Raw genomic sequence first — 13,714 nt, forward strand, 5'->3', positions numbered from 1 at the left:
GAACGATGAAGCTTGAGTCTCGTCTGTGAATGTGTTGTGTCCATGTTGTTCCTGTAGGGGGCAGCAGCGCCGTCGCTCTGGGTCTCTCAGTAGAAGAAAAAGAGCAGGTTTGTGTTGGTGTGGAGAATGACGGAGATGCTGAGAATAAAGTTTTTGTGAAATACCCCCATGACTGACTGAAACGCGTACTGACTGAAAGTACCTGCAGATTTCTCCTTTGCATTACATCAACACCAGAGACTGGAGCCAGTTGACCGCGGGAAGCCAGAGAACCTCTGCGGGAGCAGATGTACCGTGGTCGGCCTCCGCCGATCGGAGGATACCCGCCGCCTTTCGAGGGTCGAGGTCCGCCTCCGAGACCTTACCCGGCACCGGGCTACAGAGACGACAGGAACCGGCCCAGGCCACCGTACCACCCCGGCTACCACGACCATGTTCCCGCGGACTCCTATCACCGCTCTCCGCCGCGCAGGAGGTACCCTTCCCCCGGGTCAGGAAGTCACCGAGGAGGAGAGTACTGGGCCGGTGGGCTGCCTGAAGAGGTGAGTGGCCGGCTGAAAATAGGGTTCAGTTAAGATGAAAATGAATCTTTTGCCAAACAAACTACGATTAGTTAATGTTATTGCCTCTCGAGAACTTCTTGAGAAGTATGGTTGAAGTCAGGTGTACCGTTAGCCCCCAGAGTTTGTTTATTAGCCCCTACAAACCAAACTCCATACAAAAACCTGTCAATTTAGCACTGTCTTGTTTGTCCGCTGTGTTGCACCTGTGAAGCCAAATGTTTGCGTTCATTCAGAAATGTGTCTGATCAAGACATTAAGTAAACGACCAGCAACTTCAATCACGAAATGTTTTAATGTTTTAAGCTAATTACACGTTATTCCCTCTGAATGCATTCTCAAACACCCGCCGAGCTAACTGACGTCAGTTAGCGACGTAAACTGATGGGAAAGTCGGCTTTTCGCTCTCACGAGTTGCTTCTTTGCCGTAGTTCGAATAGCTGGTTGAGAGAACACCGTTATGGTTTCTGAAAAAATTGAAGTAATGTCAGTCAGTTCATTTGTTGAGCTGAGTTTCAAAGCATTATTAAAGTACCAGATTTATGAATAGAGTTCGTTCTTGGGTCTGTTGGGTGAACTGGGTGGACTAACCGCCGGTCACTCATGTGTTTTCTGCTTTAATCAGCGGGAAACGACAACGAAGGCCCAAATCACAGCTTCCAGACATTGCTCCGTCATTATTGACGACTTTGTGAAGCTCTTTGTTGTGTTTTTCCTACATGCAAAGTGCTGTTCCTGTTCTTTTCCAGGCAGCCACTCAGCTTCACTTCATTCCACATGAAACTTCGTGCAGTGAGATGATCCACCACACTGAGCATTTGTCAGGTTGATTTGTGTTTAAAGTTGAGTTTGAATGTCCTGTACATGGAGCTGACAGGTGGGCTCGTTGATAGAAGTGATGTTCGTCAACATTTCATGTCTTCGTAAAGAATAAGAGCAAACGGTGTGAAGCTGAAGGACTTCAGGACCTGGTTCAGCTCTTCCTGTCTTGTGCTTTTACTAAAATGAAGAATGATGAAAGTTTTTGTCACAACGTGGACACAGAAGCTTTCCTGATCTCAGTGGTGCTGGAGCAGGTGTGTTCAGCCAGCAGGTGATCAGGTGTGGACAGAGCAGAAGGCTGCCGTCTCAGGACATCCCAAGACTTCCTTTCATAAACGTGTCTGATTCATTTATGTGTTAAAAGCTGTTGAATTGAATTTTTGTGGTATTTGCTGCAGAAGTCTTCGTCGCCTCGTGGGTCACTTCCCCTCGACCACAACCTGGTCATCACCGTCGGCAACGAGCTGACTGGATCACCTGGATCCGCCCCCTCATGGCATCATGACAGGTACTGATAAAAAAACGAAATATTAAACAGCTGAAAGAACACGAGTAAACTCCACCTTCTCTTTAGTCTTGTTAGTGTTCACTGCCCTTTACAAAATGATGGTTTTTGGGGCAACTATTAAAGGACCAATTGTGATTTTGAGGATTCAAACACTGAGTTTTGGTGAGAAACACTGAATGTAAACAGAACTTCTGTTCACAACAAGCCACCACAGGCAGCTGTGAGCTTATTGCTCTGAGCAGCAGGTAATGATTGAAAGTGATTCAGATGATCAATGTGTTGATCAGCTCTTCTCTTCTCTCATCTGGATTTACGCAGCTTGGCTTTAAGAAGACTGTTTAGACAGATTAAATTTCAGTTCATTAATGAGAGGCACAAAAGGTGGTCTTCTAAAGTCCAGCCCAGTTAAATCCTGTGTTTCTGTGCAGAGAACACCCTCCTCGACCAGAGTACGAGAGGAGCCGGAGCCGGGGCAGGAGTCGCCCTCGCAGCCGGAGTCGAGACCAAAGTCTGGACCGGAGCCGAGCCAAGAGTCGGGGACGGAGCAAGAGTCGGGCGAGGAGCAGGAGCCGGCCCCGCAGCCAGAGCCGCAGTCCGGACTGGAGCCGGGCCAAGAACCGGGGTCGGAGCAAAAGTCGGGCCAAGAGCCGGGGCCGGAGCAAGAGCCGCAGTCTGGACCGGAGCCGGGCCAAGAGCCGGGGCCGGAGCAAGAGCCGCAGTCCCGAGGGGGATCAGGCCAAGAGCCGGGGCCGGAGCAAGAGCCGCCTCCGCAGCAGGTCTAGATCCAAGTCCAGGTCCAGAGGGCGGAGCAGAGGACGGAGCCAGGGGCGGAGCTACAGCAAAGGGGCGAGCCACGGACGCAGTAAGAGCCGGCAGATGAGTCGAAGCCGCAGTCGCAGTGTCAGCATCAGCTCGAGCTCGAGCAGTCACAGCGGAGACGACAGAGATGCCAGATCCAGAAAAGAGTTCAAAGAACTAGAGACAGCTCGACGCAGGAAGGAGCTGGAGGAGATGCTGAGTCTGCCAACGAAATCCATCCTGAAGAAACGTAACGATGCTGAGGACTCACCATCACTCAGGGTAGGATGCAGATTACCAAGCTTTTTTTCAGCAGGTCGAAAAAAACACACTCACTGATGGGATTTATTTTAATGCTCCACATTATCGGACGTGAAAATCTCCATTATGAGACCAATAACAATAGTTCAATTTTCTCTTTTATGGGCCAATAATATGTATATGTGTTGCTGGGACCCTCCAGTAAACCAGCAGAAGATGATCGCAGTTCTCTTGTTTACAAGGAGTAGGACTGTTTTGAAGGCAAGATATTCAAATGATGTCAATTCAGCCTGGTCCATGTCCTCACACACAAAGTGAGTAGAAAACATGGCTGGCTCCTCGTCCTCTCCTGTTCTGTCCGATTGACCGATAAAAGTACAATCTGGAGGACAGGCCTCTATTAGTGTTGTTACAGCAGCAGTGCTGTTTAGTCAGGTCTCAGCTAAAAAGATGAACCTGAAAGGATTTGTTTGCCAATGATGTCACAGTAAAAAGAGCTGATTGGAGCTGCAGCGACAGGACAGGAGACTGACTGTGGCTGAACATTGACAGATGTTATGTTTCAACATCAGGTGAGGATCTGTGGTCCAGAGGCGTCACTCTGCTCTGTTTCTCTGTGTTTCAGATCGCAGACTCTCCCAGAGGTCTGGAGGGCTCCAACATTTCTCGGGTGGCCGACCAGCTGCTGCTGGCCATTAAAGGCATGGAGCCTCACAGGGTGGCCTCCGTGCTGTCAGAGCTGCAGTCCGACCCACAGATGGCTCAACGCGCCGGCCTTGAAACGGAGATCAAAGAGATCCTCAACCTGCTGGGAGGACAGGCGGTTGGGTCCAAGGCTCAGGAGAGATCCTCGGACGATATTGACGATGAAGAGAAGTTCCTTTACGGAGACTCGGAGGAGCCCAAACATCCACCGGCATCCGAGCCAATCCGGCACCACAGCCTGGATCTATATGGAGATGTGACAGAGGACACGCTGTATGGAGACTACCCCCCTCAGCAAGCTGTTGTTGCACAGACGTATGGCCTCCCACCAGGGACCTCTCCTCACCTTCAGGCCCCTCTCACCACGAGAGAGATGGATGTGAGGTACGTGAGCCGGCCCACCATCAGCCCCAACCAGAACATCACGATCCAGGTGTCGAACTCTGCATATCCACCGGGGATGGAGCCGCTGGAGGAGAGCGAGCGTCAGGCACTGGAGGAGTACGATAAGATCCAGGACCTGCTGAAGACCATCGGCCTGGACTTGGGCGTGGTCGAGATCAGCGAGATGGCCGCCAGGACCAAGGAGCGGCTCCACGGGAACAAGCCGCCCCCGAAGACACCTACGCGCTGCAGGCGATACTCCTCTGGCAGCTCGGATGGCAGCCGCCGCAGCCGGGGCCGCAGGAGGCGGAGCCGCAGTGGTGGCAGCAGCAGCAGCAGCAGCAGGAGTGGCAGCCGCGGGCGGGGGGGCAGCTGGAGCAGCGACAGCAGCGACGGCCGCAGGAAAAGCTCCGCTCTGCCCAGGTCTCACAAAGACAAAGACGTGAAAGAGACGGAGGCTGAGCAGAGAGCCGCAGTGCCACAGAAAGTCCCCGACCACAAGACCGTTCCCCCTCACCACGGGGTGCCCATACCCACCTACCCCCCCCCACAGGTCCACGGCACGTTGCCCCCTAACTTCCCCCCACCGGGTTACGGCCACTATGGAAACTACCTTCCCTACATGCACCAGCAATGGCCGCCCATGTACCCACCCCCCAACATGACCCTGCCTCCCCAGACCGGCCCCGACGAGTTCCCCCCCACTCTGCCTTACAAACAGCCCTACAGCACAGCAGTCCCTGAGCCGGCGGCCAAAGGTCAGTCTGATCAGGGTGATGGATTAGAGAAGGGAAAAGTCAGCAGCCATGACAGGAGAGTGTCTGAGGAGGAGAACAACGAGAGCCAGAAACAAAAGGTTTTACCTTCATTTATCACCTTCAGTCATCAATTCAACACCTGAGACATATCTGAGTCAAACCCACTCAGCCGTAGACCAGCAGCACTGAAACGGCTGCAGGTAAGACAGGCGTCATCAGGTGAGCTAAACCTGACTGTTGACTTGTTTTGGTGTGTTCAGGTTCTGGAGGAGAGAGAGAATCTGAAACAGGAAAGAGAGATCAGGATGAAGAAGAAGGAATATTTGATGAAGGAGCTGGAGAGACTCAGGAAGCAACAAGGTGAGTTCACACAGAGATGCCACATTGGCCACCTACCTTCACCTGCTCAGATTTACAGGTGGAACGACTTCTTGTCCGTCACACACGCAGAGCTGCTCTGTCAGTTTCAGTACAGTTCCCTCAGCGGTTATCTCTGAACGTTACCTCCAGGCTCCCAGACAGCAGCTGACAGAGAAGCAGACACTGCTTTGTTTTCTTCGTTTCTCTACATGTTTGTTGTGTCTTCAGGCGAGCTCCTGAGGAAGAAGCGCCGGGAGAAAGGTGGCCACAAAGACCCTCTGCTGCAGGAGATCAGCCACCTGCAGGAGGAGGTCATGACTCAGATCTCCAACCTGCGCAAGGAGCACGAGGCCGCCGAGAAGAAACGCAACGAGATCGACAAGGTGGCGCTCATCCTGGGCCTGAGTCCGTCCGACCGGCCCCGCAGGATCAGCAAGCCGGCCGAGGACCGGGAGGATGAACTTCCACCCCTGGAGACGAGGAGACAGGAGCCAGAGAGGAGTCCTGAGGGCCGGGGGGCAGCCAGCAGCTCCATGATAAAGGTACAGACACCTGCAGAGGAGGTAAAACAGGACCTACTACTGAAATTTGTAAATTGTAGCTAGGGCTCATTACTGTGACTATTTATTGAAGTAAAATCTATCCTGAATTTGTCAGTAAAATGTTTGTGTAGTATTGTGAACATTAATAAGTTGTTAGATGATTTAGATACAGTTAGTTAGATGATTTCACTTAGAGGGTTGACAGTTGTCAGATGAAGGGTCAGTTATGATTTATGATGGAAACAGAGCAGATTAAAAGCTAAATATGAAAGTTCTCAAGTGTCCTGAAGCAGCTGAGTAACATATTTATTTACTGACCTGTAATCAAGCTTATTTGTGTGGGCAGATAAGTCAGCTGCTTTCCTGTTGTGTCTGAACTGCTTTTCTTTTATTTGATGTGTTAGTTTGTGGTTTTGGTTTATGGTTTTTTTCTGCCTCGTCGGCTCAGGATCCGCTCAAACAGGTTGCAGCGCCATCGTTCACCTGAACACTCAACATGAGTGTAGCTTAAGCTCTTCAGACAGGAGGACGCGTGTCGATTTTATGTTTCTGTCATTCAGTCGGACTGAAACTAAGACGCCAAAGTCGTACCTACAGTCCCATTGACTGTATCGTTACAGCAATTGGAGAAACAAAGTGGAAGTGGACTCGATTTGAGAAGCTTCAGCATCACTGAGTGTGTTGATGTTTCTTTTCTTTTTACTGAACTTTTCACAGAAGGCTTCCTTGCTTTGATTAAAATCACAACCAGCTGACCTCTGCAACAGTTGCTTTTATCTGTAAAAGTACGTAGAGTGTGAACATAGAGTTCGTTCAGTTCACAGAGAAATCAGACATTAAGTGTTTCAAATATAGTAAACGTTACAGGACAAGATTGCCTGATCTTGTGCCGTTAACTCGAACATAGATAGCTCAGTAATTAGATGTTCAAGGTAGCCTCGTTTCGTCTTGACAGCTTGGTAATAGTGACTGTAATAAAGTTTCTCAACTGAGGAATTTCAACATTTTGGCTATGAACGGTAACCTCGCAGGTTTGTTTAGAGAGGGAACGTGCGTTTGTTTCTTTCTGTGACTCTTATCGAGATTAAACTTGAAAACGCATTACAAGTTACCATCGGTATAGAAGCGACTGCCGGATTTTCTCGAAATACATTTGATTAACGTCTTGGAGGCTGGAATTCAATGAAGGTAAGAGTTCAATTTTCAGAATTCATGGTGCCAAGTTTTAATGATGAAACTCAAAATTTTTGTCTGAGGAAATCGGTCGACTTCCACCGGCCATATTGACTCTCATCCATCTTGGTACTCAGCAGACCTCAGTGGCGCCACCGTCATCAGGAGCGTCCATGAACAAACCGCCCGTCAGCGCCCCAACTCTGCCTCCGACCCCGCCGCTGGAGCCGTTTGAGTACTACGACGCTGGAAACCACTGGTGCAAAAACTGTAATGTCACCTCTGGCGCCATGTTTGATTTTTTCACGCACTTGCACAGCAAAACACATCGAAAGGTTTGTGCCAGTTTTTTATTTGACATTTTATTGTAATTTTTGGCTTTGGAGGGTTTGAGGTCTGTCCCTGTACAGTCCTTTGTATATTTGTTCCTTTCCACTGGATCTTCTTTTTCTCTTCACAGACTCTGGACCCGTACGACCGGCCCTGGGCTTCCACTCCCACCAAAAACGCCAAGAGCACGCCGTCAGAGGAGAAGCAGATGAAACCTGCCAAAGGTACTCGTGCTGCACATTCATCATTCCCCCCAAAATTCATCATGACGTTGCTTTTTTCTGATGATCCTGGTGTCGTGAGTCCCTGAATTTTGTTAGCCATCTTCTGCTTCCAGGTGGAGCTCTGTGTGGATCTCTGCTGCAATTTCTCTGACTCTTAATGAAAACAGTACTAACGAAGTGACAAAGACTCATGGAACCACAGAGGAGACTTCTGTCCACAGCTCTGATGTCAATCCATTTGTTTTTCATGTCTCATCGTCAAATGAAGGCTGCTGTAAATATAACGTACTGCAATAACCTTTGGAAAAGTGCTTTACCTCCTCAGCACAGGTGTGTTTGCCTACTCATTAGCCCAAAGTGTGACCTAGTTTTATGTTTCTTGTAGTAATCCTGGTATCACAGAGCAGTTAACACTTTTCCATGGGTTACTGCTCTAAAATAAGACCACTGAGCTACACACCATCTATTTTTCCAATATTTTATCATCAAATGTTCCTTCTTTAACCCTCTGCTGTCCTGACAGGTACTGGCAATGGAGATGTCCATCAGGTAAACATGATTGGCAGTTTATTTTATCACCACTTGTCGGTTTAAAATGTGTTGCGTGTGTTTTCCTGCAGGTTCAGAGTTCTTGCTGCCTGTCAGAGGATTCTTCTGCCTGCTGTGTAAAGAGTTTTATGGAGATGCCATTTGTGCAGAAGCGCATGTCACCACACATGCTCACAACGAGAAATACAAGGTATTAAATTAACTGTGGGAGTGGAGAACCACCACATGTGGACAATCAGAGATAGTGGAGAAGTGTCTAGACGAAAGTTGACAGTTTCAGAAGTTTCTCCTGATCGTTGGAAAAAGTTTCTTGATGTATTTCCTCACTCTTTCTGTTTTTATGTCTCCTTCACCAGAAACAAATGTACGAGAATCCCTTGTATGAACAGAGGAGGAACCTGGACCGCCAGGCAGGACTGGCCTCAGAGACAAGTGGAAAGAAACGCAAACATGAGGACGATGAGAAAGGAAACCAAGACAAGGAAGAAAAATCCAAGCACAAAAAGGAGAAAAAGGACAAAGAGAAAAAGAAGGCAGAGGATGACGCTGTCCAGAATGAAGAGAAGTCTAAAGTTAAAAAGGAGGAGGAGGAGAAGCTGAAGCAGGATTTTGGAGATGTCAGAAGCATGGAAGAGGACAGGCCTTCTTACAACAAGAAAGAGGAGGATGGAAAGTATAAATACAGCAAGAAGGATGACAAATACCGATACAACAGAGAGGAAGAAGAGAGGGGTAAATACAGCAGAAGGGACGAGGATGACAGATTCAAATATAGTAGAGAAGAGGAATATCGGTCCCGGTATCGCAGGGATGAAGACCGTCCCAAATATGGACCGAGAGAAGACGAAGACAAATACAAATACAGTAAATATCCAGATTTCAGATCCAAATATGACAGAGAGCGAGATGAAGGGAAAGCTAAGGAAGAGAAGGAAGCTGCCAAGAAGCTTGAGGCAGATAAACCAGTCGGGAAACCAGACGTCAGCAAGCTTGAACCTCCGGCAAAGCCAAACGACCCACCCAAAATCCTCTGTGGACCCAGTCCAGCCATGAGGGCAAAGCTCCGCAAACAGAGCCTGGAAGCCGGCAAACTAGCACCTGCGGCCATGACCCCTTCATTCGGAAAATTCATGTGGAAGAAGAAGGAGAACGTTCTGGCAAAGGAGGCGCAGAAAGTTGCCGCAGAGTTCATCAAGGATGACAAAGTGGCTGTTAAGCAGAATCCAGTCTCGGTGGAGGACTCTTTTGCGAAATCTATGGCTGTTGCTAAGGAGATTGCCCAGAAGCTGGCAGGCCAGCAGAACATGCCTCCTCCTTGGGTATCTAATAGGGGAAGGATCGGACCAAACCTACCTGCACCCGCTGCAGTCCTGAGGAAAACAGCCATGACGGGTAAACCTGCACCCCTGAATACCTTCCTGTCCATCAGACCCCAAAACACCAGTTCACAAGGGCCCCCTCGAAAAGATGAAGTGATTATCTCGGGACCTCTCACAAAGGCTCTCATTGGTCAGAATGTACAGCTGAAAACTAACCCTGAGCCACCAAGTGGTAAACCTGGGCCATTTGAAGCTATACCTGCACCAGTGGTTGCTAGACCAGAGCCACTTGAGGCCAACCCACTTCCGCCAGTGTCAAGACCTGTACCATTTGAGGTGAAATCGGTGCTATCTGTGGCTCAGCCTTCATCATCTGAGGCTAAACCTGCACCGTCTGGAGCTACACGTGCTTCATCCACTGCTAAACCTGTAGAACCAACAATGATAAAGATAGTGTCTGACGTGGCAGCTCCCGGTGTGCCGGAAAGCGAGCAAACTCGTACAGTGTTTGTCAAGCCTCCACCTTTCATGACCATGGGAGATGGAGCTCAGAAGTCAGAGAAAGTTAAGAGTAACCTGGCTGCAGCAAAAGCCCAGGACTTGTTCGATATTTTCTACAGCAGCCAATCAGGCATCTGTTCCATCACCAAACCAGCAACCAACGCCAGAGCTGAAGGGAGTGGCACAAATAAAGGTCAACTACCTGTCCCACAAACACAAAAACCCCAACCTCAGTGTCAGCTTCCTACCCTATCCCAACCAGCTGTGGTCAGTACATCCCCCCACCACGTCTCAAACACTCTCCCGAGTCCCCAAACCCAGCCAGAATCAGACATTCAGATTGCGTCTGTTTGTTCTTTGCAGTCAAAATTGAATTCACCACCCCAGTTTGAAGCTCAGAGCGTACCCCAAAACTAGGGGTCAATTCTTCAATCAGAGTCCCAAATCACCCCACAAACTGAACCTGCTGAGCTGGATCCAACACGCCAAACTCAACCACAGTCCAACCAGGCTCCACAAATCCAAACAGAGCCACAATCTGAACCTCAGCAAGACAAGGACACAGAGCCCCCATCCCATCCAGAGAACCATCCTGAAACAACTCCAGAACCTGGATCCAAACCAGGCCCCGAAACTAGGGGCAAGGCATCTCCAAAAAAGAGAACCCCTCCTGCCCCTCACCCTGTCCAACAAACCAGATACCAGACCCGGCAGCAGCAGCAGAACCATTCCAAGCCAGAGACTGAGCTGCCTTCAGCAGATTCTGACTCGGCAGCTTCAGACTCAAAGGGGCTGGACACATCGGATGCTGGCCCTGGTTTGCATCCAGAGGAGGAGCCACCCAGCGACGGGGACCCTCAGATGATGGAAATCACCTCTGAAACCCTGGGCCTCCCCTCCACATTGACCTCTCTGGACTTTGAGTCAGATCTTAACTTTTCATAGGAGCTGACTGGACTGTGTGACAGGACTCTGATCAGGGTTCCTTAAAATCGCTTGTCTGTTCAATTTGTTGAGAAGGTCAGAAGCCACAGTCTTTCATCAGCAATTTACTGGACTTGAAGGCAGCTGGAAATGGTGAGAAAGATGCTGACAGACTTGAGACTTTTCAAACACTGACCTACATCTGTTTAAAGGACCAGTTTGATGTTTATTGAAACCATCTTGTTGTCTGTCCTCTCCAGAATCTAATGTTTCAGATGGCTATCAGTTTGACTCCTGTGCATCCAGTACAGAGATGGGTCAGTTCTTCATGGTTTGGGTTAGGCCACTTCGTTCAGTGGCTCTCAGCCTGGGGTTCCCCAAGTGGTCACAGGATCATGTGCAATTTAGATCTATTTTTCAGATGTTCCCCTAATCTCCCACTAAAGAATGAATGACTACTTATCTTCTGGCCTCTTAAAATGACTGAAATTATCACTTTTTGTCTGTGACCCGCAGACGTGTGGAACCATTGCCGCACTCGAAAAAGGATTGGAAATAAAAAGTGAAGAGATGTCATGTTCAGCTGTCACTTTTCTGGTGTCAGTGCTCCGCTGTCCACATATTTTTGGTCATGTAGTGTAAATGAGACTCCACAGACAATACTTCTTGGTAGGATAAATTCATTTGGTTTAGATATCCACTTCCTCGTCTGACTCTGTGAACGACAGAAGAAGAAGAGTTCCTGTCAAACTTCCTCTAAGGATCACAGTTCTGTCTTTGTCACGTGTTCACACATAAAATCTCTCCTGGATCTTTCAGCAAATGCTGCTCTTTCTCCTGCAGGTGAAGGACTGGACTCCATTTGTTGTTCTCCTCGTTTTCTGTTCAAGGTCAGTTTATTTTTCCTCTTTGAACAGTGACGAGCTGTTTCTCGCTGCTCAGCCGGTCAAACCAAAGTCGCAGCTCGGACCAAAAACAGCTGAGTGAGTTTGGAAGCTGCGGTTAAATGAAGAGGTTCGATGAAGATCCAGGAGCTGATTGCTGTCGATGAGCATGAGGTTTTGTCCCTGCCCTGTGTTTGAAGCACTGATCTGTGGTCAGTGTCACTGTGTGTCAATGGAAACTAACTGCTCGTCTTGTAAAACTTGTTTTAATAAAAGTTGTGAGGAAACATGAGCTGGTCTGTGTGTTGATTCTCACACGCTGAGGTCACTGCAGTGTTCAGGAGTGCAGCTGCTTTTGAATGAAAATAGATATCTGGTCTCTGAAACGATGTGTTTTTTCTTTCATTGTCTCAACAAGACAAACTTGTCAGACCTTTTTACTATCATCAATTTTTCTTAATGATCACAGGAGAATTATTGAAGCTCACATGGAAACAAAGTTTGTTGAAATGACGAACGACTCACTTGATGTTGATTTGATGAGACATTAAGCAGTAGTTAAACACTGTCGTGATGATACTAGAATCACCAACCAATCAGATTACAGGTTCCATCCTGTCTCTCCAGACTCATCTAATATCTGTGAAGGAGTTTGATTAAAGGTATTTAGTGTATTTGTTGGTGAAACTGAAGTTCTCAGTATTCTGACGTCTGATTCCAGTGAATAATGTCCAGTAAGAAACATGCTGTCTTCACTTTGAGGCTGTTTTTCCAGAGGAGTACAGAGGACTGATAGAGAGCTTTATCACATGGAGCAACAACAATCCCCTGAAGATCAATATCAGCACAATCAATCAGCTTCTGCTGGAGTACAACGCTTCAAATATGGACGCTGCTGCAGAGACGCGACAGACTGTAAAACGTGGACGCTTCACACACTTTCAACCCGACAGCAGAGACGATCTAACAATCAGCTGCTGCTGAGCAATGGACAGAAAAGAGTTTCTGCACATTATAATGTCACAGTGAAGCTGACCTTTGACCTGTGGCATAGAAAATGCCATCATTTTATCCGCTGAGACATTAATGTGACATTTGGTCAGAATGAACGTATGAGTTCTTGAGTGTGTGAGCTCACAGTGACCTTTGACCTTTCCAAGGGAACGTTTGTTTGTTTTCCTGTAATATTTGACTGACTCACCGCTGCACAGCTGCCACTTTGTTCTCACTGGAGAGGTCAGAAAAGTCGTCCTGCAGGTCTGAAGGTCTGATGTGACTTTGGTCCCTGTGGATGATTTTAAGCAGATTATATGTGCGAGTTTGGCAGCAGTTGATTGTTTCTGTCTAGATCTTGAAATGTGGTTTGATTTCATGTGACGACATGGAGGACGACTCACCTGCAGGACAGGTGGGCAGAGTAGCTGCTGTGGACCTGAAATTGTCACATTCTTCATCTTGTCCGCTGCTTGCTGTTTGTTTTCTGTAGAAACTTCTTGACCCTCTTTTCTTACTATTACTGACTGAAGGATGTAAAATGTTCTCAATGTGAAGAATAATGAGGACTCTTAGATAAAAGCTTCGGCACATGTTGATTTACACACTGTGGCTTTATGCACAGTTTGAGCTACTTACTACTTCCTCTTTCCACTCGTCAACATCTCTGAGGCAAGTATTGTACTTTTCTCTCAATTTATTGAACACCTTCAGTTACCTGCAGTGAGTTCAGGCCAGTTGGTGCTGGATTGGATCAGCTGGAGAGGTGCTCTGAAGTACTCTGCTGTGATTGGTTGTTTTGCTGCAATGCAACTGAAGACACTGTGTTAGCTTGTGTTAGCGTCTTATTCTGATGTGGCGAGACAGACGTTCTGATGGCACCTGTTGAAGAGAAACCACAGGACATTTTAGGGTCATGATGTATTGAAAGTATACAAAGAATTACAACTTCATTCCCTGATTTCAGTCTCTACTTCCATCTTTCAGACTCAGTTTAAAATTCATGCAACCACACTGCTGACATTGAACTGTCTCCCTTTTTCCATAATCATCATGTTTTCTGAATTGCGTCTTGGTAGAAAGGAGTTATCTTTAATCAGGATGTCCTTCAAATGCTGC

The 13,714-nt window shown here is 48.0% G+C and overlaps 1 protein-coding gene across 3 annotated transcripts; it reads left to right on the forward strand.

Annotated features, from left to right (window-relative positions):
- The first annotated feature begins 88 nt into the window (after window positions 1-88).
- LOC143328046 (uncharacterized) lies at window positions 89-11,891 on the forward strand. Of its 3 annotated transcripts, none has more exons than XM_076742946.1 (10): window positions 89-542; window positions 1,781-1,890; window positions 2,319-2,970; window positions 3,575-4,894; window positions 5,057-5,156; window positions 5,385-5,698; window positions 7,009-7,206; window positions 7,332-7,425; window positions 8,046-8,164; window positions 8,331-11,891. In XM_076742946.1, the coding sequence occupies exons 1-10, from the start codon at window positions 288-290 to the stop codon at window positions 10,209-10,211; spliced, it is 5,043 nt and encodes a 1,680-aa protein (XP_076599061.1). In that variant the 5' UTR covers window positions 89-287; the 3' UTR covers window positions 10,212-11,891. The 3 variants fall into 3 exon arrangements, with proteins under 3 accessions (XP_076599061.1, XP_076599062.1, XP_076599063.1); XM_076742947.1 differs by having other exon boundaries at window positions 7,012-7,206; XM_076742948.1 differs by lacking the exons at window positions 8,046-8,164; window positions 8,331-11,891 and adding an exon at window positions 7,539-7,717.
- The last annotated feature ends 1,823 nt before the right edge of the window (window positions 11,892-13,714 follow it).

The sequence above is a fragment of the Chaetodon auriga genome, chromosome 11 (assembly GCF_051107435.1).
Source record: "Chaetodon auriga isolate fChaAug3 chromosome 11, fChaAug3.hap1, whole genome shotgun sequence".
In the NCBI taxonomy this organism is placed as follows: Eukaryota; Metazoa; Chordata; class Actinopteri; order Chaetodontiformes; family Chaetodontidae; genus Chaetodon; species Chaetodon auriga.

Coding starts and splice junctions, on each gene's coding strand:
- LOC143328046 (XM_076742946.1), top strand. CDS start 288: ATGTACCGTGGTCGGCCTCCGCCGATCGGAGGATACCCGCCGCCTTTC. Junction 4,895..5,056: donor ACGAGAGCCAGAAACAAAAG/GTTTTACCTTCA, acceptor TGGTGTGTTCAG/GTTCTGGAGGAGAGAGAGAA. Junction 8,165..8,330: donor CTCACAACGAGAAATACAAG/GTATTAAATTAA, acceptor CTCCTTCACCAG/AAACAAATGTACGAGAATCC.